At 39.7% G+C, this 24,055-nt stretch overlaps 1 protein-coding gene across 10 annotated transcripts in view; it reads right to left on the reverse strand.

Annotated features, from left to right (window-relative positions):
• kcnip4 (potassium voltage-gated channel interacting protein 4) overlaps positions 1–24,055 on the reverse strand; it is a 497,181-nt gene that overhangs the window by 175,337 nt on the left and 297,789 nt on the right. The window contains exon 1 of one of the 10 annotated variants that reach the window (XM_062982158.1): positions 8,930–8,977. The exons of the other annotated variants lie outside the window; for them this stretch is intronic. Coding sequence (XP_062838228.1) covers positions 8,930–8,966 — 37 coding nt within the window. The 5' untranslated portion in view covers positions 8,967–8,977. Of the gene's footprint in view, positions 1–8,929; positions 8,978–24,055 lie in introns of those variants that run through there. 10 annotated transcript variants of the gene reach the window in all.

Below are 24,055 nucleotides of genomic sequence, written 5' to 3' on the forward strand. Positions count from 1 at the left end.
GATTGAGATTAGTGGTGTGCATGATTTCGTTTTTGTGTACAGGATTAGAATGATTCAGCCGATTCGGTTGCCACGTGCATGAAAATGAGCCTGGCGCAAGGCAGCCTTAGCCTTAGCCAGTACAGATCACAGCAGCCAGATCTTTTCAGTTAATGGGTGGCTAATAATGGAGACCAACAGGCTGAGTGGCATTCTATTTGAGGTGGAGGCAGTGGCATGTGGGTAGGGCAACCTCACTAATCAGGAAATCTGTGGTTTCTCCTTTGCTTTCTTCCCCAGCAAGGTCCTCTACCCCTTCGCGAAGGCCCTTCCCCCACCCGTGTCTGCTTGAGGCAAATGGGAACTTGCTTTCCCAGAAGCACTTTGTGGGATGCAAGCATTGAAGGAGCCTTGTGCTCCCTTCCGGGGCATGATGGGAGATGAGGTTTTTCTCTGTGTGCTTCTCACTTGCTTTCTCAGCCAATCAGAGACCTGATTGACTGTGTCCATCATTTTCCTCCCCTCTCTTGACATGTGCTTGGGACTTCAATTCCCAGAACTCTCTCTTGTAGTTTTTAAAAATGTTATTGTAAAACAAAATTAGTGGATTTGTGAAACATTCTGAAACTTGGCAGGCTTGCAGTGAAAGAATGTGGCCTACAAGCGAGGCAAGTTTCATACTGATAGACCTAGAAATGGAGAAATGAGCCACTACAGTTTCCCCATATGCGCCAATGGACAAATCTTTCCAGCATGAAAACAGAAACCCCTCCCTAATTCAGGAAGTTCCCTAAAAACAGAGCAGGGAGGGCAACTGAAAACCAGATGCAGAAAATGTCACAGGTTTTTGCCAAATTTCACACCCCTAATGGAGATAGTTTTCACACATGCAAAGTAGCACTACATTGCATTGCAAATAGCACAATATGCCAGTGTAATAGATGCTACAAGGCAACAAAAGTACAACCTAAAAAAACAATTTTATTAACTTATATTCATGTCATTTTAGGATTATAAATCTTTTTATACTGCTCTTTTGTTTTTATGTATAAATAATTTACCCACATTACTATTTTATTATACTCGTCCATTGAAATGAGGAAAGGCCCATTGACCTCAATTGTGTTAAAGTCAAATGTTAGGTGATGTTGAACTAAGAGTCACAGAATTTGGCAAAACCATTAAAGATTAATATGGTGTTCTGGTAGGTGTCAATGGTTTAATTACTTAGAGCAATTTGAAATCTTGTTTTCTTCAGACTTTTGTCTGACCTCCTGATTTTAGTGGCATTAAACAAGTGTAGCATTAAATCCAGCAACTCCATGTTTAGCCTGTATTTCTACATTTTAGCATAATACTTGAAAGTTAATTAAATGCTAATATAAAAGTATCATTCATAGCACCTACACACCAGATTGTGGATGTTTCAATTACTTCAAAACACACAGCTCATCAAATTGCGAATGGTGAATAGAAACTTCCATGAAATGTGCTAAACAGTAACTAACACAGAATTAAAAGCAGAGAAATTTCTAAAAACAATACATTTCATCAAACTCACACAGCAGGTACACCACACACTAACTCAATATTCTGACAATGAACTGCATGTTTCTGCAAAAAAGAGATCGGAAGGATACAAAACTAAAAGTCTAGATGTACATTGCCTAGATGTACTGATGAGGCATAGTTTGTGATTCTGAGAACAGTTACTGGTAAAAGTTGACATGAAAAAGAGGATGAGAAGAGTTTGAAAAACTGATATTCTTTTTGGACCAAAATTCTGTATTTTCCAAATCTCACAGATGAAAGATGGTACCTGTGTGGCCAAGCAATCTCAATGTGGTCAAGGTGGTAAAGTTATTAATGAAAACGAATTTGGCAAGATGGCAAAGTGAAAACAGCCCTGTCATTAAGTTTCTCTGGAGATGTTACTAGCTCCGGTCACACTAGCTTGTGTCATGTTTGGACTGGGGGAAATTCCTACCTGGTATGGGAAGATCAGAGAGATTCTTCAGATAAGCTTCAATTTCTGCTTTCTAATGCTTGTGTAGGCATTTGTTTTGACATCTGCCATAGCATGGAGACAGCCAGAGCTAAGAAGAAAGATTCACTGTAGGTGGTTGCTGTTCCCACAACACAAATAACACCATTTACTTTTTTAATGAAGAAAACATTATGAGAATGCTATGCCATGAGGAAATCTTGAAAGTTGACAAAGACTTCAATTTACCTGGTTAGGGAGGGTAGCAGTGATAAAAATGATGGTTCTATTCAAAATGTTGTTTCTATTTCAAAATCTACCAATTATCAAGGGTGTGAAGGTGATTGAAAAATGGAGGAAAAATCTGGTCAAAATCATTTGGAAAGGTAAAAAAAATCCAAAATTGCCTACAGGAACCTTATTGTTGTGAAAGTCAGAGGGGGCCTGGCATTGCCAGATCTCAGATACTATTATGAAGCTGCAAATTTTAGTTGGCAAAAGGAATTGATTAAACTGGACAATAAGGAGTTACTTAAGCTAGTGGGTAGTAATTTAAGATGTGTATGGCATGCTTATCTGTGGGATGAAAAGGACAGGGTGAATAAAGAATTTAATGGACATATAATAAGAGCCAGTCTCTTAAGCAACGTGGAAAAGGTACAAGAAAGGGATAGAAAAAAAACCCCTTATGGCTGCATCCATTGGAAGCAGTCCTGAGACCGGCTACACACACTGAATCTGGAACGTACAAGGAATATCTGGTTAAAGAGAAAGGGCAATGAATACTCAAGGCGAGAAAAGAATCAGGGATAAAAGACGGGTTCAGCTTCTTCCAACCACATGACAGATTTAGGAAGGAGGCGAGGATAGGATGTGCTTCTAAAAATTTGGAGTTCGACTATCTTTGAGAAGGGCAAAAATGCCTAATCTCCAGGCTTTATAAATATATTCTAGAATATAATTTAGTATACGATTAGATAAAAATTTATGATTACATGGGCCAAAGACTTAGAATATTGGCTTGGAAAACTGGGAACATCTTTGGAAAAAGAGGTTTAAATTTTCAGTGGCCGTTCAGTTAGAGAAAATATGTTTAAAATGTTTTATAGAACTTAAATAACTCCAGAGTTATTGGCCAAAATAAAGAAAACAGGACGAGGGGCTTGCTGGAGGTGTAGTAAGGTGAATTATTTTCTTTCCATGTAAAGTGGTGAAAGAAACAAACAACATGATCACCAAAAAGGTGAAGGAAAAACCAAAAATATGCTCAATAGGACTAGTTAGAAGGTGTATTAGCGCAGGAGATGAAGAAACTTGTCAATATTGCTTTGTTGTTGCAAGACATGCTAAAACATGGAAGAGGGAAAAAGAGTTAACTATTAAAGATTGAAGAGAATAATAATAATAATAATAATAATAATAATAATAATAATAATAATAGCTTAATAATAACTTTATTTATAACTCGCTATAAAGGACCTTTGATCAGGGGGATCTTTTTGATGTCCCCACCTTTGCTACCAAAATATATAAAAGATCTAGTCAGGGGATGTTTATTTTTGCTGCCACCTTACATGTGCTCAGGAGCCTTTCTTTATTTAAGTTGACTTAGAGAGTGTGACTTTGCATGAGTTGGAAAAATAACTGTTTATTTTTCACTCGTGAGGTACAGAAGTGTGATGGTTTCAGGAAAATATATACAGTACAAAATGCTTGGTGGTTACAAGGGCTTTTGATTGCTTTCTTATGATGATGTTACTTTAAAATAGTTTCTGTGTGACTTTGTTCCAATATTAATCCTAAAAACAGACTTCCAAAACATACTTTTCCAATCCAAACACTAAATCCTGACTAAACTGTACTTTAAAATCTCCTTAAACTAACTGCACTCTATGGATTCCCTGCCTGAGCCGACTGAACTCCTTGGTACCAACTCTCTGCCTTAGCTGTTCCCAGCTAACTGAAATGGAATGTTCAGTTGGCCTCCAACTGCCATTCTTGGCTCCGCCCCTCGCTTGAGGCTCAGCACCTGCTCATTTGCATCTGGCCAATCTGGTCACTCCTATGCAAATAGCTACTAGTTGGCTCCTTCTCCCAGGCTCTGCTGCACAATGAGAGCCACAAAATGGCTACCTAACTTCCTGGTTTTCTACAAAATAGCTTCCCTCACACTAACCCTTCGAGGTAGGCCACACACCAATTTTTCCCAGGTAAGTCAGAGCCGTTACACCCACCCTATCTCCTCAAGGGAATTCAAGGCGGTTTCCAAACAAAGTAGTAAACATTCAATTATTAGATTATATCCAAATGGCCAAGGTGATAAATAGTAGTAGAGGAGGAAATCATTAAAAATTTGTAAACAAATGAAGGCTGGCACTTGGGTATCTGGAAAAGAAAACAAAGGTAGATGTGATGACTGCCACAAAGGGGATTTAGTGAAAGAAGACAAATAGGTAGTTGTGGCTTAGTTATGTGATCCACACTGAGGGGTGTCAGAGGTCATGGGGGTTGGGTTCATGGGTGTGGGATTAGAGGGGTAAGGATATGTTAAAGTACGATAACTTTACAGCTAATATCATGTTTTCACATGTTTAATGAGAGAAGACTCTGTTTTCAGAAATCAGGTGTTACCTGACTCCTGATTGAAAAAAGAGGGGAGAAGTAGGGGAAAGTGGGAAGAAGAAGAGAAAAGGATGTAGGTTAGCTGGTCATCCCTGAAGATGGATCTTGCTCTTCCCTACTCTTCCAACACTTTCCCCCAGTTCCATCCCTCCCATGGGATAACGTCCTAAGATGCCGGTACCATCTCAAAGATCATATGATTGAATACATTCTCATGGGACAAGCTAGAGGGAGGCATTAATTGGCTTTGATTGTCAGCAAATGAGTTTGCTATTGTCTTTTTAAAACACAGAGGCATCAAATGCCAGCATCCAAATGGCACAAAAGACTTTATCAGCTGTTTGTCATGGCCAAAAAAGCTTTGTTGTTGCAGGTACTGACTGAAATTATTTCCAACAATACTTGCTTGGCGTTCCACACCAAAGCATGACTGACTGAGCTGTATTCATCAGTGATTTCTTTGTGCACTTTGAACAACAATGCATTGTTCAGAGAGGAAACAACTTGAGTCTTAAAACGATTTCCAATTAAAGGAAGGAAACACATTTAGGCTACTTTCATTTGATATAACTGTATTCAGTACCCACAACAGAGAATAGGCTAGAAATAAATTAATATTCTTTTTAATAGATTAGAGAGAAAATAGCTTCACTTCAGATTGCAACAAAAGGAGTTTTATTCCAAACATGTACTTTAACAGGAAATCTCCTTGAAAAAAACAACCCAATACTCTACAGTACTCTTTCTAATTTCCTATTTGCTTCCTACAATTTAATATCTCCTCAAATAATTGAGATGGATGTAATAATAATAATAATAATAATAATAATATTTTTATACCCCACCCCATCTCCCCGAAGGGACTCGGGGTGGCTTACATGGGGCCAAGCCCAGACATCAGACAATATAAAAATATAGCAATAAAATAAGTCAATCAGCAATAAAACAAATCATAAAACAAATGAGGTCAGATACAATAAATATACTGATAAAATCTTGGGTTGGCTCCAAAAATAACTGGGCCAAAAAGTGCAAGTAGTGTCAGTTACGATCAGGGAGAGGTAGATACCAGAGCTATTGTTCCCATTAAAGTGCTGGGGAAGGCGTACACAAGGAACTATTGCCGGCTAAAGAAATGAAGTGCAATAAAGATAAAATAGGCAACAGGTCAATCCTTTACTATAGAGATCAGTCGCCAAAGACCTGTTGGAAGAGCCAAGTTTTCAGGCTCTTCCGAAAAGTAAAGAAACACAACACTGTAGAGATGAGTTCCTGCTCTTACAATAGGGCTTTTTCTTGCTCACTCCCCATGAACCACTAATCTGCTTTTGAGAGTCCCCCAACCAGATTTGGGGAAATTGGGGAGCTACATTCCATTTTATTGGCAGGCTGACAATATACAACCCACAGAAACCAGAAATTACAAATAATTAATCTATCAAATATTCCCCCTTGAACTTCCTTTCTTCCTCTCTTCCCCTCATACATATGTCATCTAGCGACAGCTAATCTGCTTCACTGTCTTTGTTTCCCAGTCACATGACAGAGGACTACTTCACCTAGCCACAGCCAATCCACTTTGTTCCTTTTCTTTCCCTCAGCTCTGGGACTGAAAGGAGTGGTTTTTAGTTCAAACCCCTCAATTATTTTAGGTTGGATAAAGAAGAGTCTATGTGTCATATTGGTCCAGAACTACCAAGCCATGTAGGAACTTTTGTACAAGCCAACATATACTATACTTACATACTTTGACTTATGGATGGAGATGAATACATAAACTAATATCTGAAGTGAGTATACTATAACTTTACTTTCATTTTCTCTGTACCTTTCACTGTTCCACTGGCAGGGCTTGTCCAACGTGGAAGCGGATTAAGCCGTCGTATTATGTGCACGTCAAGGGGGGGGGGCGCTGTCGAGGATTCAACAGTGCCCCCGTGTAAATTTAGTGCCAGTGTTAGTCCAGGTGCCACAGCCGCTGGGGACCATCGCTCACCAAACAGCCGGACGAGAAAGGCCAGGCTCTTCTCAGGAGACCTCGCGAGACTTCACAAGACCTTGTGGGGTCTCCCTAGAAGAGCCAGGCCTTCCTGGAGCCTGGCCTTCCTCGTTCAGCCGTTTGGCGAGCGATGGTCCCCACCACCCCAGCTCTCAGGTATTGGTTTGTGTGGGGGGTGCCAAATTTTGGGGGGGGGGGGGGCGCAAAGATTTGGTTCACCTAACCCCCAAAATTATCTAGGGCCGGCTCTGACCACTGGAAACATGTTTATGGCTAGGTTGAGTAATGTGTGGCCCTCCACATATTATTCAACTGTCATTCCTATCAGTACTGGGCAGATTAGCCAATGCTGAAGAATGCACTTTGTGGCTCTACAGAATCTAGAAAATCAAATATTCCACATCCCTATTGTAATACAAGATCATAAAGCCATCTTTAAAAAAAACAACAAAAAACCAATTACACGGTTGACATATATGCTCAGTAGGGGCAGATTATCCACTGAGGAAGAAATCCTAGGAGAAATGAGGGTGAAGAGAGCAGAAGACAGAAACCGCAGAGAGAAATAAAAAGCCAGAAAACCTCTATTATAAAATTCTACTGTTCCACCCCATGAATCATCTATGAGTTCTAGGATCACCTTTTTCAAATGCAAGTTTCCAAAACAAGTACAATGGCTGACATATATACTTTAGACATTAATACATATGCAAGTTACTTGAAAATTATTTTTGCTAGGCCTGGAGAGTAAAATATAGAAAGTTATTTCTAGTACTAGATTTCTAATTATCAATGGTCACAAATCTTCAGATTATGACAAGGTGTGTTTGCCTACACTGGACAGGTTGGCTCAGTGTAAATCTGCCCTGAGAACAGCCCAAATTCATACTGTCACCTCCTCCTAGCCAGCCATGCAACCTCATTTGAGCTCCTGGTTATTGTGGGCAGCTCTGCTGATGTCAGAATAAAGGCACCTACATGGTCAACAAAGGAAAGGGTGATGGTGACAGCGTCCCCTGGATAGTGGATTGACCCAAATTAGAACTGAAATAACTCCAGAAGCCTCAGGATGCTCCAAAGTTTCCAGAAAACTCTGGAGCATCCATCAAATTTGCTTAAAGCAGTATAGCAAATACTATGTGATATTTACCTGAAGTTACTCTGCATCATGAAGATTCCCATAAAGGAGTCTCTCCATGGCCCCTTATACACTGCCATATACTTAGATTATCAAAGCAGATAATCCACACTATCTGCTTTGAATTGAATTATATGAGTCTACACTACCATTGAATCTAATTAAAAGCAGGTAATCTGGATTTTATATGGCAGTGTAGAAGGGGCCTATGATGAGTATGGGGTGTGGGGCCAGTATAGATGTGCTGGTACGGCTGTACCAGAATCTCTGACTTTATTTTCTTGCTGCTAATGTTTGCAGTCCTAGGACAGGCCGCCTATCAATCATCATTAAGTTTGGTTCTGCCCCTTGTTTAGGGCTCTGGGAAGGAAGGAGCCATTTTTAAGTTAGTCTCATTTAGAAAGCTAAGCTATATGACGTAGACCAGCTCGTCCCGTAGAAAAGCTTCACATCTCAAGAACATCCAGGGATATAGAACATCTGAGGAAACAGAAACAGAAATTCCAGGGAAAAAGTCCCAAAAGCTCTGGCTGAGAGCTTACAGCCTCTCAGCCTCACAGCTCCTGAGGGAAACAGCCCTAAGTTTCTAACGACTCAAAGAGAGAACAGCATCACAGATCCATGGAACCCCAGCTGAAACATCTGCAAGCCTTGGCTGGTAGGTCCACTCTATACACATTTGGAATCTGTAGTGGTCCCACATCAGCTAAGCCCATATTGATAGACAGCCTGGGAGAGGTTATAAGAGGGTTTTCACAGTTATCCAAAGCCAATCGCCTGTCCCTTGGGGACAAGACTCAAATGGCCAACAGTCTATTAAGGGAACCTTGAAGTGTTATTTGACTCCTTGAAGATTTATTATTTGTTCATAATATTATAAGATTTATTATTTGTTCATAATATTATAAGATTTATTATTTGTTTATAATAAAGACTTTGTTATTTCATTAAGGACTTAAAAGGCCATCCTTCTTCAGGGAAATCCTCTACAACCTTTCTTTAGGCGCTCTGGCTTACCGCTGGGCATAAAGTATATGTCCTATACAAAAAGACAATAGTTACAGGCCCAGCGTGTGACAGAACAATAGATAAACCATGAGAAAAGGAATAAAATGCACTGCCTCTAGGGAAATAAAGAGGAAACTAAGAGGTTAACAAGGCTAAAACCTAAATTCCTTTTTTGAGGTCAAAGTGATAGAGCACTTACTCATCCCCTGAGACTTCTGTAGGCCAGAATCCTTCATACATGATGAGGCAAACCACTCTGACCTTCATTCAATCAATGCTGAAGCATTTTAAGCAGATGTATCATTATGACTTCAGATGACGTCATGTAGTCATTGCCATGGCTATTAGTATCATCAAAAGTGCAAGATAGCAGTTGTCCCTTAAAAAGGGAACTATAATGTGGCATACCACAAGATTCCATTCAATTCCCAGGGCTTTTGAACATCTACATGAAACTGCTGGAAGAGACCATGCAGAAGCATGGGGCATGATGCTACCAATATGCTGATGGCTGTCAGACCCTAGGCAGCGGAGCACCAAGAACCATACACTGAGGCCAATAAACTATCTAATATCTTTATTAAGGAAATATATAAGAAGGATAAAAACAGGTAGAATATGTAGTCCAAAAGCAGACCTTTCAAATGAGGTCAAATAAAGTCCAGAAATAACTAGTCCAATAAATGATATTAGAGTTCAAAGATAAAATCCATTAAACCGAAACACACACTATTGCCAGGCAATAGTGTGGGGAATTGTCCAGAGTCTTTCAAGGCACAAGGTAAATCCGCAAGAAGGCTGGGAGCAAGGCTTGAACCTAGAAAACAGGATCCGTGGCTCAAAACAAGGCAAGGCAGTCCAAAACTTGATTCTAAGAACCAAATCTGTGGCTAGGAGCAAGGCAAGGCAATTCTTGGATACTTGAGAAGGCAAGGCAAGGAAACTGGATTTGCGGACTTAGCAAAGTCCACACTAGGCTGGAAACATGAATTTACTCCTGAAGCTGCTCCGTTGTCTCCGCAAAGAATCAACAGTGCCAGGTACTTTTATCTGGGTCTCGTTTCCCGCCAAACAGGCGTCCAGCGTTCTCTTTCCCTAGAGAACAGGGAACGAAACCCAACTTTGCAGATGTGAAGTTTCCCAGGGGAAACATGGCTAATCAGTGTCTTGTTTGGCAGCAATTCTCGCACTCCTGCGAATTCGCTCTTTCACTCCCCTGTCTGCAGTGAAGGATTGTTTTCTAGCGAAGGGAGGTGAAAGCTGTTCAAGGTCGGTTTTAATTGGCTTTTGGGCAAGAGCATCAACATCGGGCATCTGGAAAAACTTCGGCTGTTGTTGATCCGGAGGAAACCCCATGTTTTCATCCTCATCTGCCACAATGTCACTAGGAACGGGACTACAAGGCCCATGAGGCATCACAATGGCACCCAAATCCGTGCCTTAAAAACACCCTTAGCTAAGTATAGTGTGTCTCCTCTAATTAATGCTAGGAGGAGATGTTGGGCTGGATGACTAAAAACTTGAAATGGAATCCAGACATGACAGAGGTGTTGACTATAATTAAGGGTCATATCTTGGGGTCAGAGGTAAGTCAACCAGTTCTGGATGGGGTCATACGCCCCTTTAAAGGCTGTGTTCATAGCATGGGAGTGCTCCTGGACCCGTCTCTCCAAATGTCAGCTTCCGAAAAATAGTTTTAGCAGTGACTTTAGGCCCTTTAGGCCCATAAAATCAGTTATTTCAGTTTTACCCCTCATTAGCAGAAGATGGGGAATGCTCCAGAGCTTTCCTGAAACTTGGAAGCAGCCCTGTACCTTGGGGATGGTATGAACAACTGGGAAGGAGAAGGGAAAAGGGAATGGTACTAAGATTTTCTGTTTGTCACCATGGTAGTGGCTAAAAAAACTCAAGACTGTTCCTGCCCATTGCTCGGTACCTTTGCTGATGTCTGGCATATAACAGAGTATGAAAACCACCTATTTTACTTTGAGGTCATTGGGGAAAAGATAGGATATAAATTTAAGTAATAAATATTCATTTATTTCAAGTTTTTATTTCTTGCTTACTATCTATTAGTTTTAAGAAATCTGTAAACAAACAATACTGTTTTAAAAAATCTAAGTCATCTGTATCCATTAACTGGACTCTATGAATTCACATTGAAAAAGTCTGCAGTAAGAAAGCAATAAAGTTTAAGGTGTGTAAAGGCTAGATAAACCAAAAAGATTTTAAAGGAAAAATTTAATGTTACATCAGATATTTAGTGTATATCATTGCTGCTCCCTGCTGGACAAAATAATGAAAGAAATGTAAAAGAAAATGAACAAAAGTTGTTCCTTTTTCTTAACAAAACTGCCCTCAGTCTTAATCATAACAATAGATAATCTATATTTGTCACAGTGATAAAATATATTGTTACTATATTGTATGAGAATCCAAATGACAAGATGACAAAATGTCTCGGAGGGAGGATCCTAAACACCTGACAGGAACTAGTTCCTGCTTCTGTTTTTCCTGTCAACTGGAAAGTTCCTGATTGTCTACCTCTTGGTTATCTACTCTCTGGTCTGGTAGTCCTATCCCCACCCCCAATCCCAATAACAGGTTGTTTTAAAAGAAAGATATTTTTCATTCACAATTTAATACAATTTTAACAATGGATAAACATATTTGTATATATTACTAGGAACTGGGTGAAAGTTGGGAGTAGGTGATCTCTCCCATCTGTGCCTTTCTGGTTATCTGATGCAATATTAATAAAGGATTAAAGAGAACCTGTAGAAATTGCATCTTCCTTTCTAGGATTTTTCCTGTTCATTTGAGTTCCAATCTTGAGTACAGGGATGTAATTTCTTGAGTATTTTATCCTCACATGCAGGAATGATTAATTATACTACATTTCAACCCACTGCAGAAGAAAATCAACATAGTTATCTCACCATATTTGAGCATCCTACAGTGTTGCAGACGAATTGTTCTGTATTAAACACACGGTACTCTGTGCAAAAATGTTGTTTTCTATACAGAAATATGTTTCCTAAATAGAAATAGTATTGTATAAAACAGGATTTTTGACAAAATCTACCCAGAATATCTCTGCCACTAAATTTTGGGACACTTTCACGCATTATTCTTACTTATCTATTACTCTTCCTAGTGAAGTTTCCCAACCACCAGGTAATGTGATTTGTAACCTGGGAACAAATAATAGTTACCTAAAATATTACTTGTGTGCTTGTTTATATTTATGTTGAGTATCTAAAAGAGATAAAGGAATTTTGGTGATGAATTGCCCACCTATTTCCCTACTTGAGCTGTTGAAAAGAGATTTTGATGACATACTGATATTCTTAAGGATTATTTAATCAACACCAGCCACCTGGCTAATAGGCTAGGATTTCATTGTTGACACTTATGGCCTGAAACATTCAATAAGGTTGTCGTGAACAGTATGGAAAGCACGGAGCCCAGCAGTGAATGACAGCTCTCTCACTCATACTGAGAAGAAACATCTATGGGAGGAGCAACTACTCAGCATGCTTACCAAATGCAAGTGACTTCTCTGGGCAGGTTGAGAAGAAGTCAACTGATTCTGCTTTTGTGGATTTAAGAAAAGAAAGTTCTCAGTTGTGAAGGTCATTGAGGCTAGCTGAGAAGAGAGTCAGAAAATGGTAACACCAGTAAATTAGAGGTCTGAATATTGCTACTTGGTTGCTGGCTGTAACGTCAGTGTTTGAGCCAAGATCCTGGACTCTTGACCTCTCATGCTTGCAGAAACCTGAACTATCCTTGGACATTGACTTTGGACTTTGACTCAACCTTATATCTTGAACATTTCTGGTTTTCATCTGGATTTCCCTCTTGTGCATTCCTGACATCTCTGTGGACTTGTGGACTCAACTTTGGGCTGTTTGTGTGTGTTCTGCATGTATTTGAGAGTTGAGGCTTTGACAAAGGCACACAATTCAATTTTCTGGGCTGGAGGATAATGTTCTAAAAGTACAGGGATTAAGATTTATTCATTGTTATCTCCTACTTCTTACTGTGGTTTAGTTTTTTTGACAATCATTCCCTTCAGAAAGAGTATTTGTCCTGTTTAAATGATTCATTATACTCTCCACAATGGTTTTCATATAAGGTCTGTTTTTCATGATATATCGCATCTCTTGAAATTGCTTAATGCATATTAATCTAAAACAGTGAACAGTTTGACAGAGTTAAAAGATGTCTCCTTATTACTTTCAAACCAATCTGAATTTCCAGCACCTAGATTTATCAATTTTGAATTTGACTTCTAGGTTTTGCTGGCTTCAAAATGCTGACTTTCATTTTAAAACTAACCAAAATGGATTTCAGAAATTTGTGAAACAGCCCAAAATGGTATATGCAACTTTCTTTTTGTTCTTCATTCAGCAGCTTAAAGATAACTCATTGGAGTTCCTTAGAGAAATGGAAGTCAAATGAAAACTAATATATTTGTTACTAAGCAAATAGAAAATGACTTGGTCTAGCCTTCAGTCCTATAAGAAATGGGAAGCTTATATCAGCAGTATTAACTGGCTTTTCACAATTGCATTTGCTTCTTCTTATAGTCTTATTATTACTATTATTTGATTTCAAAAAAATTCCACAGTATTCTTGATACATTATCGTAGTTTTGTGTATGGTTGGGGTCATTTTAGATTCATTGAACACTTAGATTGCTGCTATTATACAGAAAAGGGACAGACCTAATCCTTTTAAAAAGCCATTTAAGATGGTGTTTATTATAAAACATAATTGTCAATTCTGTAGAATAACTTACATTGAATAATGAAGTATGTCATTTTGTTGTCTGAATTTCCCACTGTTTATGTTCATTGTATGATCTGCAAATGTCATAATTTACCTTTGTTCAAATGGGAGCTATGTCAGCTCCCTGATCATTTTGGATACTGTTTTCTGTGCTCTCCAACTCAACAATATAGTTTCTAAGATGTGGTAATCAGAGTTGGATTCAATATTCCAGGCATATATCAAGAGCCAGATTCCCAAACTTTTGCATGGTTTCTTGTTTTGGGTGATACTTCTCAAGATGGAAGAAGTTGCCAAATCATTTCCTTACAACCAAGACATTATGTTATTACCTGACTGACATGAGGAACATCACAGTCAAAGGTGAAATATTTGCAATTAGACTGTCAAGATTAATTACAGTCACTGTTATAGTATTATCATTAAAGCAGCTCCTGATTTCCTCATTTAACAGTTGTAAACATGTTATTACTTACAAAATATTTAAGAGGTACAGGACATTGTGCACTCAAGGTGCTCAGGGCTTCCATAATTGACTGGACTTTACCCAGAAAAAGCTCTTAAGCAAAAATAAAATAAAAACCAAAACAATTATGCAGATTCATTTGAGTATTTAAGCATATGAAAATGAAACTAATTGGATGATTTTCAGTTGTCTATTTTTAAGCAAAAAGGCCGCACACCATTATAGGTTTTTTTTCAAATTATGATTGGAGTGATTGTGATTTAGAATTTGGTCCATTACTATTTACTTGCATACTTAAAAATATAACCTGCTGCAACATATATCCCTGTTTAGAAATAGGTAAAGGTAAAGGTTTCCCTTGACGTAAAGTCCAGTTGTGACCGACTCTGGGGGTTGGTGCTCATCTCCATTTCTAAGTCGAAGAGCCGGCGTTGTCCATAGACATCTCCAAGGTCATGTGGCCAGCATGACTGCATGGAGCGCCGTTACCTTCCCGCCGGAGCGGTACCTATTGATCTACTCACATTGGCATGTTTTCGAACTGCTAGGTTGGCAGGAGCTGGAGCTAACAGCGGCCACTCCCGCCGCTCCCGGGGTTTGAAACTGGGACCTTTCGGTCTCCAGCTCAGTGTTTTAACTCACTTCGCCACTGGGGCTCCATATTTAGAAATAACATACATTTAATATAATTATGGAAATAATATACACATTTTAAGTGGGATGAGACTAAATATTGATGAATTCCATCTCCTGAATTATTATAATTCTTAGTTTTGTGACAGCAAAAAGGACTATAGATGGAAAGAATATTTGAAAATAATAAGAAATGTTCAATAAACCTGTTTTGACCATTTTAATATTCAATTATTAATAGCAATTTTAATATGAATAATGTAATATTAAATCCCTGATGAGAAAAACCTTCGGGTAAAGAGAATCTTCATGTTTCAGGATTTATTCTGTACAGAATCTCCGTATGTGTATTTTGGTGCAAAAACAATATCTTTCAGTAGAAATATTTTCAGTGCAGAAAATGCTGAATCCTGTGCAAAAAAGTAGAAATTTCATGCAAAAAACGTTTCCAACTACAGCATTTTCTGCACAAAAATATTACTTTGTGTATATGAACAATCTTACGACTTCTGCAAATAATTGCAGTGATTTTGTGCAAATAAATAAATAAACCACACAAAGTTGGTTTCTGCTTGAAGCTTCATAGTATCTGTTTCTTTTAGAAAAGAGCATGCACTATCATAAAATGAAAAAGGGTCAAGTGAGGCTAATGGACCAAGGTTGTTGTCATAGTAAAGCTTAACTGGAAGTAAGTCCCATGGCATTTCCTTTCACTCCTTGGCAGGGGATCTAAGAAAAAGGACATTTACAGGAGAATATTTTTATGAGGAAGAGTGTGTGGTTTGAAGAAGGAAAGAGTTGAATTTATCATAGAGCAAATTTTTTTGAATAGAAATTGGAGGGTTTTTTTTGTACTTTTGAAGCTTTTAAACTTTTAGAACCATGTAACTAGAAGAAGATCAGCTAAAAAAGTCCTCAAGCATGTCTCCAGATTTTGTTATTTTTTTTACTGGAATAGACAAAAATCTGTTTAATGGTTTTTAATTTCCATTTTTTAACCACAGAATTGCTTTGAAGATGCTAGTTGTTAATACCTGGGTGAGAAGGAGGTTGAGTTGAGTTTCTTCACTTCTTATTCAACATGAGATTAATAGAATGGCCAATGAAGGATATATATGACAGGGCTATATAAAAAGCTAATATTAATTCAACACTGCTGAGGTTGGGCTCACATGGGATTAATTACTTAAAGGTACACTGGGGACAGCTACACATTTGTGTAAACATTATTCGCTAACAAGGTTCTGTCAGCTCCCGATGTGAAGTTAGAAAGTTGTTTGCCTTGTTAGCAATCCTATTATCAAGAGACATCATTTGAAAAGAGGGCAGCACATTCATAAGGCAACTGGAAATTTGATTTAAAGACAATGAGAAGAGGGAGATGAGAAAGATCATCCCCAGGGCTAAAAGGGTTCAGCTCAGTGTTATGGATTGTTTCTGCTAGTAAAATTATGAGAAATGAAAACTATCACCACAGACTATTGTTGTGAGCCAACTGCATCTACTGATGTTCATCAAGTGTAATCAGGGCTCCTTTACACTACAGAATGACAGCACCATGATCCCGCTCTAATTCCCCTACTACATTCCATGGAACCCTGGGGTTTAAAGTATCAGATCTCCCTTGGAGATCATTCTAAATGTTCTTACTGGACTATAACTATGTAATGAGAAAGGCAAGTTCAAATGTAGGGCCATTATGAGTATTTCTCTCCAACAAAGAGATCTACAGCAGTAGATTTCATCTGAGGAAGATATAATTTTAAAATCAACCCAATTCAAGTGTTTTGGAATTGCAATCTTATGATGGGAGAGGTTCTGCAATCTCACCCTCCCTGTGCCATCCTGTGCGACTGACATTCACTGTGTTGAGTATGAGATTTTTTATTTGTCCCCTTACTCAAAATTATGGGTAGCTTCAGGTCCCATCTACACTGACCATTTAATACAATTCAAAGCTAGCTTCAAACTGTGATAGCCAAACAACAAGCTCTCACAAAGGCAAAAGAAAGCCTTTAATGTGCATCAGTGCTCTGTGGTTTGTGTAATCACCATCTGGCTTACTTAGGCGATCCCTCGTAGTTCGAGGATGATGGTCTTCCAGCCGTGGGGTCCTGTGGATGGGTTCTTTGGTGGCTGAAGAGACCTATTCTTGATCTGCATGTTCTACCACAGTGAGGACATCGGTTTCTAGGTGGAAGGCGGTCCCGGTCAGGGTTGGCTTGACGGGCCTTCCTCTTGGCACGTTTTCCCCTTAAGCCCTCCATTCATGCCTCTTCGAACTCCTCAGCACTGCTGGTCACAGCTGACCTTCAATTAGAGCGTTCCAGGGCCAGGGCTTCCCAGTTCTGAGTGTCTATGCCACAGTTTTTAAGGTTGGCTTTAAGGCCATCTTTAAATCTCTTTTCCTGCCCACCAACATTACGTTTCCCGTTCTTGAATTCAGAGTAAAGTAACTGCTTTGGGAGACTGTGATCGGGCATTTGGACAACGTGGCCAGTCCAGCGGAGTTGATGGCGTAGGAGCATCGCTTCAATGGTGGTGGTCTTTGCTTCCTCAAGCATGCTGACATTTGTCCGCCTGTCTTCCCAAGAGATTTTCAGGATTTTTCTGAGGCAACGCTGATGGAAACACTCTAGGAGTTGAGTGTGACGTCTGTAGACCGTCCACGTTTTGCAGGCGTAGAGCAGGGTTGGGAGGACAATGGCTTTATAAACAAGCACCTTGGTATCTCTACGGATGTCCCAATCATGGGCCTCAAATTGGTTCCAAGATTTCCTTCTAACCATCTGCACAGTGAACTACTTTCTTCAATACCAGTTTGAAACAAAATTAAATGGTCAGTGTACATGGGGCCTTGGTTGAGTAAAAGAAAATATTATATCATCCTCCTCATCCCAGAAGGATTATGATCAGAAGGTTTTATAATATGGTATACACCCAAGCATTGCCTGGGTGTTGGAGGGGCCAGTTTCCCCCGGCTTTCTCCCTTCTATAGCTCTGAGAAGGCATACCTCACAATGGTTCCATAGCAAAGCTCTAACAATGGTAGGCAGGCTCTCGTTGTGGCTCTCTTTGCTTCTTCCCTTGCTTTCTTTTATACTTCTGTCTGTCTGTCTGTCTCCTTCCTTTTCCCGTTCTCTTCATCCCTTTCCTCCCTTTCCCTCCTCCCTCCCTCCCTTCCTCCCTTCCTTTCTCTTCTTTTCTCCTTCCTTCCTTCCTTCCCATCATAGATACTTCACCTAGCAGCAGTCAAGATGTTACACTCCCTTTCTTTCCCAGTGACATTATAGAGCAGTGGTTCCCAACCTTTGGGCCTCCATGTGTTTTGAACTTCAACTCCCAGAAATCCCAGCCAGCTTACCAGCTGTTAGGAACTGTGGGAACAGAAGTCCAAAACACCTGGAGTCCCAAAGGTTGGGAATCACTGTTATAGAGCAGTGGTTCTCAACCTGGGTTCCCCAGATGTTTTTGGCCTACAGCTACCAGAAATCCTAGCCAGTTTACCAGCTATTAAGATTTCTGGGAATTAAAAGCCAAAACATCTGGGGACCCACATGTTGAGAGAGGAACTTTTCAATGCCTGCCCTATTGCAACTGCTACTGGGAAAGTGAATTCCCAGAAAGGCCCTCTCTGGAAAAGGAGGGAATTTTCCAAGAAAAGTGTTGTTGAAGGCTTTCATGGCCGGGATCACAGGGTTGTTGTATGTCTTTCGGGCTGTGTGGCCATGTTCCAGAAGTATTCTCTCCTGACGTTTCGCCCACATCTATGGCAGGCATCCTCACAACCTCTGAGGATGCCTGCCATAGATGTGGGCGAAACGTCAGGAGAGAATACTTCTGGAACATGGCCACACAGCCCGAAAGACATACAACAACCCTTTCCAAGAAGACCTAGATGGAAGCTGCTTCTGCCAAGGAAAAAGAAAGAGATCTCTGCCTCAGGTATATTGCAGATTTAACTTCTTCCTCTCCAGAACTGATAAATCTGGCTCCCGTAATCCGTTTTACCAGGCTTTGAGGCTCCCTCCTCCCTGTTTGGTTTTCGGATATTATATAAAATGAATCACCGAATATTGCAAATCATTTCCATTCAAACTGATTCAGGTCCAAGCCTATTATGAAGTGCTGACCTCTGCTTTTATTTTAAGAAAAAAAATCAACTTGCTTTAGACTTGCTTTAGACTTTCATTTATTTTTGACAAGAACCATTTGAGTTATCACTGTGCCATAATTAAGAAGAACTGACCTTAAATTACAAAAAAATACAAGTGCTCCCTTTTGTAATTGTAAAACTATACGGTGATTAAATGTGCAGTACTCCTTTGTGTCGATTGCAGACCTAGTTATTCTAAAAATGGCAGAATTATACTCCAGGGAGGTGTAGTTTTTCAATTTTACCTGGCCCTTTAAAAAGGTGATATTTTCAGCATAAGCTTTTAAGGTCCATTTTATTTAAGACTACAAACCTAAACCAGAGTAAACTAAAGCATCTTGGCAATTATTAAGCAAGCTTCAGGTGATTTTCCATTGAACCTTCTCTTTGTACATTATATTATTATCATATTGAATGTTAAAATAGGCTATTCAGCCTATTCAGGCTTAATTTGTTAATGTGGGATTTGTGTATTGGTAGTGTTTAGATGAAAGTTTTGTCTTGCCTCTATTGCATACTGATTGCATCATCCAGAGTGTCCTATAGTCTGGAAAGAGTTAATTACTGAGAAGCTGTGATGACCTTGATGTGTGGTTGGAGCTGGGAAGTGTCCAGGCACAAGTGTGTGTGCATTGCTGATTGCTTCAGTTCTGAGTTGAGTTGAGTGCTGTCTGCTGAGAGTCAAGTCCTGTGTTCATCTGCAAGTCTGTCTTTATTATTACTGCTTACAGTAAAACTTTGTATATAGTTTTACCAACGTCTCTGATGTCTATTCGTTCTGCTTTCCACTGATTCCATCCAACTACTGCTGCGCTGCAAATTACTCTGACATATTTCTCAATACACCATTTTAAAAAATAATTGTGATATTATCATAGTATATACACCAGAAAGTTAGAGATATTCATATATGCTCACACATCAACTACATCAATTAAAAATAATTTAAAATTCAGAGTACTGTTTGATTTTACCAGAGGCCACTACAGATTTTGGCACAACACGATCAGAATATGTTCAAATTGTCATAGAGTTGGCATAATATGATAATACCATTTTACAGCTAGAGGGAATACTATAATATAGAGTCAGAGGATACATCAAGGACCATCTATTTCAAACTCTTGCCATGCAGGAACAGACTACTAAAGCACTTCATAAATCTAGCTACTCTGTTTTGATTGATTGATGATATTTTTTAAATTGTCTCTCAACATTTTGGTCTAACTGAAATTTCAAAGGTATTAAAATGTTATATCACATTGCAATAATCCAAACAGGAGATTAAAAGAATATGAAGAGCATTTCCAAAGGTATCTCTTTGCAGATATATGTATAGTTGAATATATCAGCCTATGTTGGCACTCTAAGCCACCAAAGTCATCCGTATGTCTAGTGACAATGATGGATCAAAATCTACAAACTACATAAATACTTAATACAATCCACACCCCAGAACAGGCTAAATGCCATTTAGCCAGACAGACAAACCCTCCAGCTACAAGACTCCCTTGTCTTGTCTGGACTGAGTTTCATGCTGACTGTCATCCTATCCATTACCCTGCTGAAGTACAGGTTCAGAAGCCCATTGTTTTCCCTGCATCATGTGAAAAAAAAGGTATTGCTGAGGGTATCACTGAAACGTTGGTAATAGCTCAGCCCATTTCTTATAGTGGTTTCATTTCAAAAGGCAATCAAACACTGGCAAATGACACAGCAAAACTTCCATAGGGCAGAATAATGCCCTAGAATTACTTTCTAGACTTGGTCATCCATGTGTGTATGGAATGGTTGAAACATCTTCGGCAAAAACATTACATGTAATTTTTGCACAAAATAAGTCTCAGACTTTCTTGATCCTTGAAAAACATGCTTCATTGTTTTAAACAAAAAAGTATATATTTTTCAATTATTTTTTTAAATATTCTTTCCATCCTTATCATTTGTATAACCTTGACCTCTGTCCAGTTTAGTATAATCCCTTCAAGAGAAAAGGAGAAAGAGGAGGAGGATCACATGACCAGACTTATCAGTGCAGAGATAATACAAGTCAACAACGTCCTACACTGAGTTTGGCATTATAAGCATGGCAGAGCACACTGGAGACTCACAGTTCAAAAAAGCCTTTTTCAGTAGGATTTGGTAAATGTATGGGCTGCCCTGAGATTCTGAGGATGTAGCTTAATCAAAATGTGATCACAATACAAAAGTACAAGGTATTACCAATCCTCTGATGTTTCAGATAATAAGTTTGGGATATCATCACATAAATCAACCATTTGTAACAGATCTGGCCTACCTCATAGAATTGGAATGTGCAACAGCTCAGTTGCAACAGCTCAACAGAGCCCGGGGGAGGAGCCATCGAGCAGCTATTAGCATAGGTGTTGCCTGATTGGCTGAATGCAAATGAACAACTGGAAATGGGCCGAGCCAAAGTGGCAGTTAGAGGGCTAGCTGAACATTCTTTTTCAGTTAGCTTAGGCAGTTAGCCAGGGAGGTTTTTAAATGCAGTCAGTTAGTCAGGCTTTGGAGTTCAGTTAGGTAGCCTAGGTTTTGGAAGCCAGTTTGAGGAATTGGTTTAAGAATTGAGAACTGTAATTGTGAAGATAACCTCTTTGAAGAGAATAAAGTTAGTCTTTAAGAGGAGAAAGACTAAGAGCTAACATTTAGGAAATTACTGTTTAAAGCTGGAAATAATTGGATCTAAAAGTAAACTTGTCCTGTTACTGTTTTCTTGGCAAAGGAACAGATTCACACAGAAACCAGTTTTAAAAGTAATATCTTATGAAAAGGAATACCATAAGCCGTTGTTGTCACCACTAAGTATCTGTACCGTATATTACTACTGAAGAGAATTGCTGAGAGAAAGGGAGATCCCTAAACAGCATTTCATACAGCCTACTTTTTCCTTTTTAGTATGTAACCTTGAAGCTCAGTAAGATGGAGTGAAGAGTTTTCCCCACTCATGTACACCTTCTTCCTCCTTAGAAAACATTCTCAGCATAAATGATGTATTGCATCTCTAGTTTGGGTATCAACTAATGACTTCTTCCCATTGAGGCTGAGAAGCTTCTCTGCGCTGCTGGCATGAAATCCCCCAGAGCCCATCATATGATGCAGGGCTACTTTGGGTGGGGCTCCATTGGGCTCCTCATGCTGATCTATGGCCGTTATAAAGATTTGTTTGTTACATTGGGCTCCATGCCAGAATGTGCTCACAGTGTAGAGAAACGGAGTCCAGAAGAAGAGGAAACAGGGGGAAGTGGGGGACAATGGGGAAACATTGTGGAAAAGGATCCCATTACCTCCAATGATAAGGGAACACAGTGTGACGTTGCCCCACAGTTTCCCCTGCTGTCTCCCAGATTCTTGGCTCCAATGTTATGAGGTCCTGGAAAAGATCATTAAGGAAGTGGTCTGCGAACATCTAGAAACAAATGCAGTCATTGCTAATAGCCAAAACAAGTCATGCCAGACTAATCTGATCTCTTTTTTCGATAGAGTTACGAGTGGGGTCGATACAGGGAGTGCCGTGGATGTAGCGTACCTGGATTTCAGTAAGGCCTTCGACAAAGTCCCCCACGACCTTCTGGCAAACAAACTAGTAAAATGTGGGCTAGACAAAACTACGGTTAGGTGGATCTGTAATTGGCTAAGCGAATGAACCCAAAGGGTGCTCACCAATGCATCGTCTTCATCTTGGAAAGAAGTCATGAGTGGAGTGCCGCAGGGTTCCATCCTGGGCCCGGTTTTGTTCAACATCTTTATTAACGACTTAGACGAAAAGTTAGAAGGCACAATCATCAAGTTTGCAGATGACACCAAACTGGGAGGGATAGCTAACACTCCAGAAGATAGGAGCAGAATTCAAAATGATCTTGACAGACTAGAGAGATGGGCCGAAACTAATAAATGAAGTTCAACGTGGACAAATGCAAGATACGTCACTTTGGCAGAAAAATGGAATGCAGAGATACAGAATGGGGGATGGCTCGACAGCAGTACGCATGAAAAAGATCTTGGAGTCCTCATGAACAACAAGTTAAACATCGTGAAAAAGATCTTGAAGTCCTCATGAACAACAAGTTAAACATGAGCCAACAATGTGATGTGGCTGCTTAAAAAACCCAATGGGATTTTGGCCTGCAGAAATAGGAGTATAGCGTTTAGATCCAGGGAAGTCATGCTACTCCTCTATTCTGCCTTGGTCAGACCACACCTGGAATACTGCGTCCAATTCTGGGCACCGCAGTTGAAGGGAGATGTTGACAAGCTGGAAAGCGTCCAGAGGAGGGCAACTAAAATGATTAAGGGTCTGGAGAACAAGCCCTATGAGGAGCGGCTTAAAGAACTAGGCAAGTTTAGCCTGCAGAAGAGAAGGCTGAGAGGAGACATGATAGCTGTTACCAGGTGAGAGTGTAGCGGAATCAGTAGCGTCCAGTTAACACCATGTGCAAAAGGAATTGAAAAGAACAAAGGAACTTTACTCTTGCTTGTTGAGTTGAAATCAAATAAACAGTTCTGCAATCTTACAATGTCCATGTAGTTGCATAAGATCAATAACCAATCAATCAGCATCAATATATACAGCATAGCATATTCAAAAATGCTACTTGACCATAGCTAGAGAGCCCTGTCTTTTTCTGTGCTCTCCCTCCAAGCTCAAATTCCAACTGACAAACTCAGCCACCTGCCATCAAACAGTTACATTATTTTAGGCGTGGCCTTGCCTCTGCAAAGCTGAGCTCTTTTGCAGAGTTCCCTTTGCAAACCAACTTTGCAAGGATTTCTTTACAAGGATTTCTTTACACACACACATAGCAATTTTGCGCAATAATAGCCATGTACAAATACGTGAAGGGAAGTCATAGGGAGGAGGGAGCAAGCTTGTTTTCTGCTGCCCTGCAGACTAGGACGCGGAACAATGGCTTCAAACTACAGGAAGGGAGATTCTATGATTCTATGATTCTATTCCACCTGAGCATCAGGAAGAACTTCCTGACTGTGAGAGCTGTTTGGCAGTGGAACTCTTTCCCCCGGACTGTGGTGGAGGCTCCTTCTTTGGAGGCTTTTAAACAGAGGCTGGATGGCCATCTGTCAGGGGTGCTTTGAATGCAATTTCCTGCTTCTTGGCAGAGGGTTGAACTGGATGACCCATGAAGTCTCTTCCAACTCTACGATTCTATGATTCTATGATTCTATGACTAAATCTAGGTGTGGCTGAAAGCAGCAGATTTGATTCTGAACTGGCAAAGCCATCAAAGGGGGACAGT

The sequence above is a fragment of the Anolis carolinensis genome, chromosome 5 (genome assembly GCF_035594765.1).
Source record: "Anolis carolinensis isolate JA03-04 chromosome 5, rAnoCar3.1.pri, whole genome shotgun sequence".
Taxonomy (NCBI): domain Eukaryota; kingdom Metazoa; phylum Chordata; class Lepidosauria; order Squamata; family Dactyloidae; genus Anolis; species Anolis carolinensis.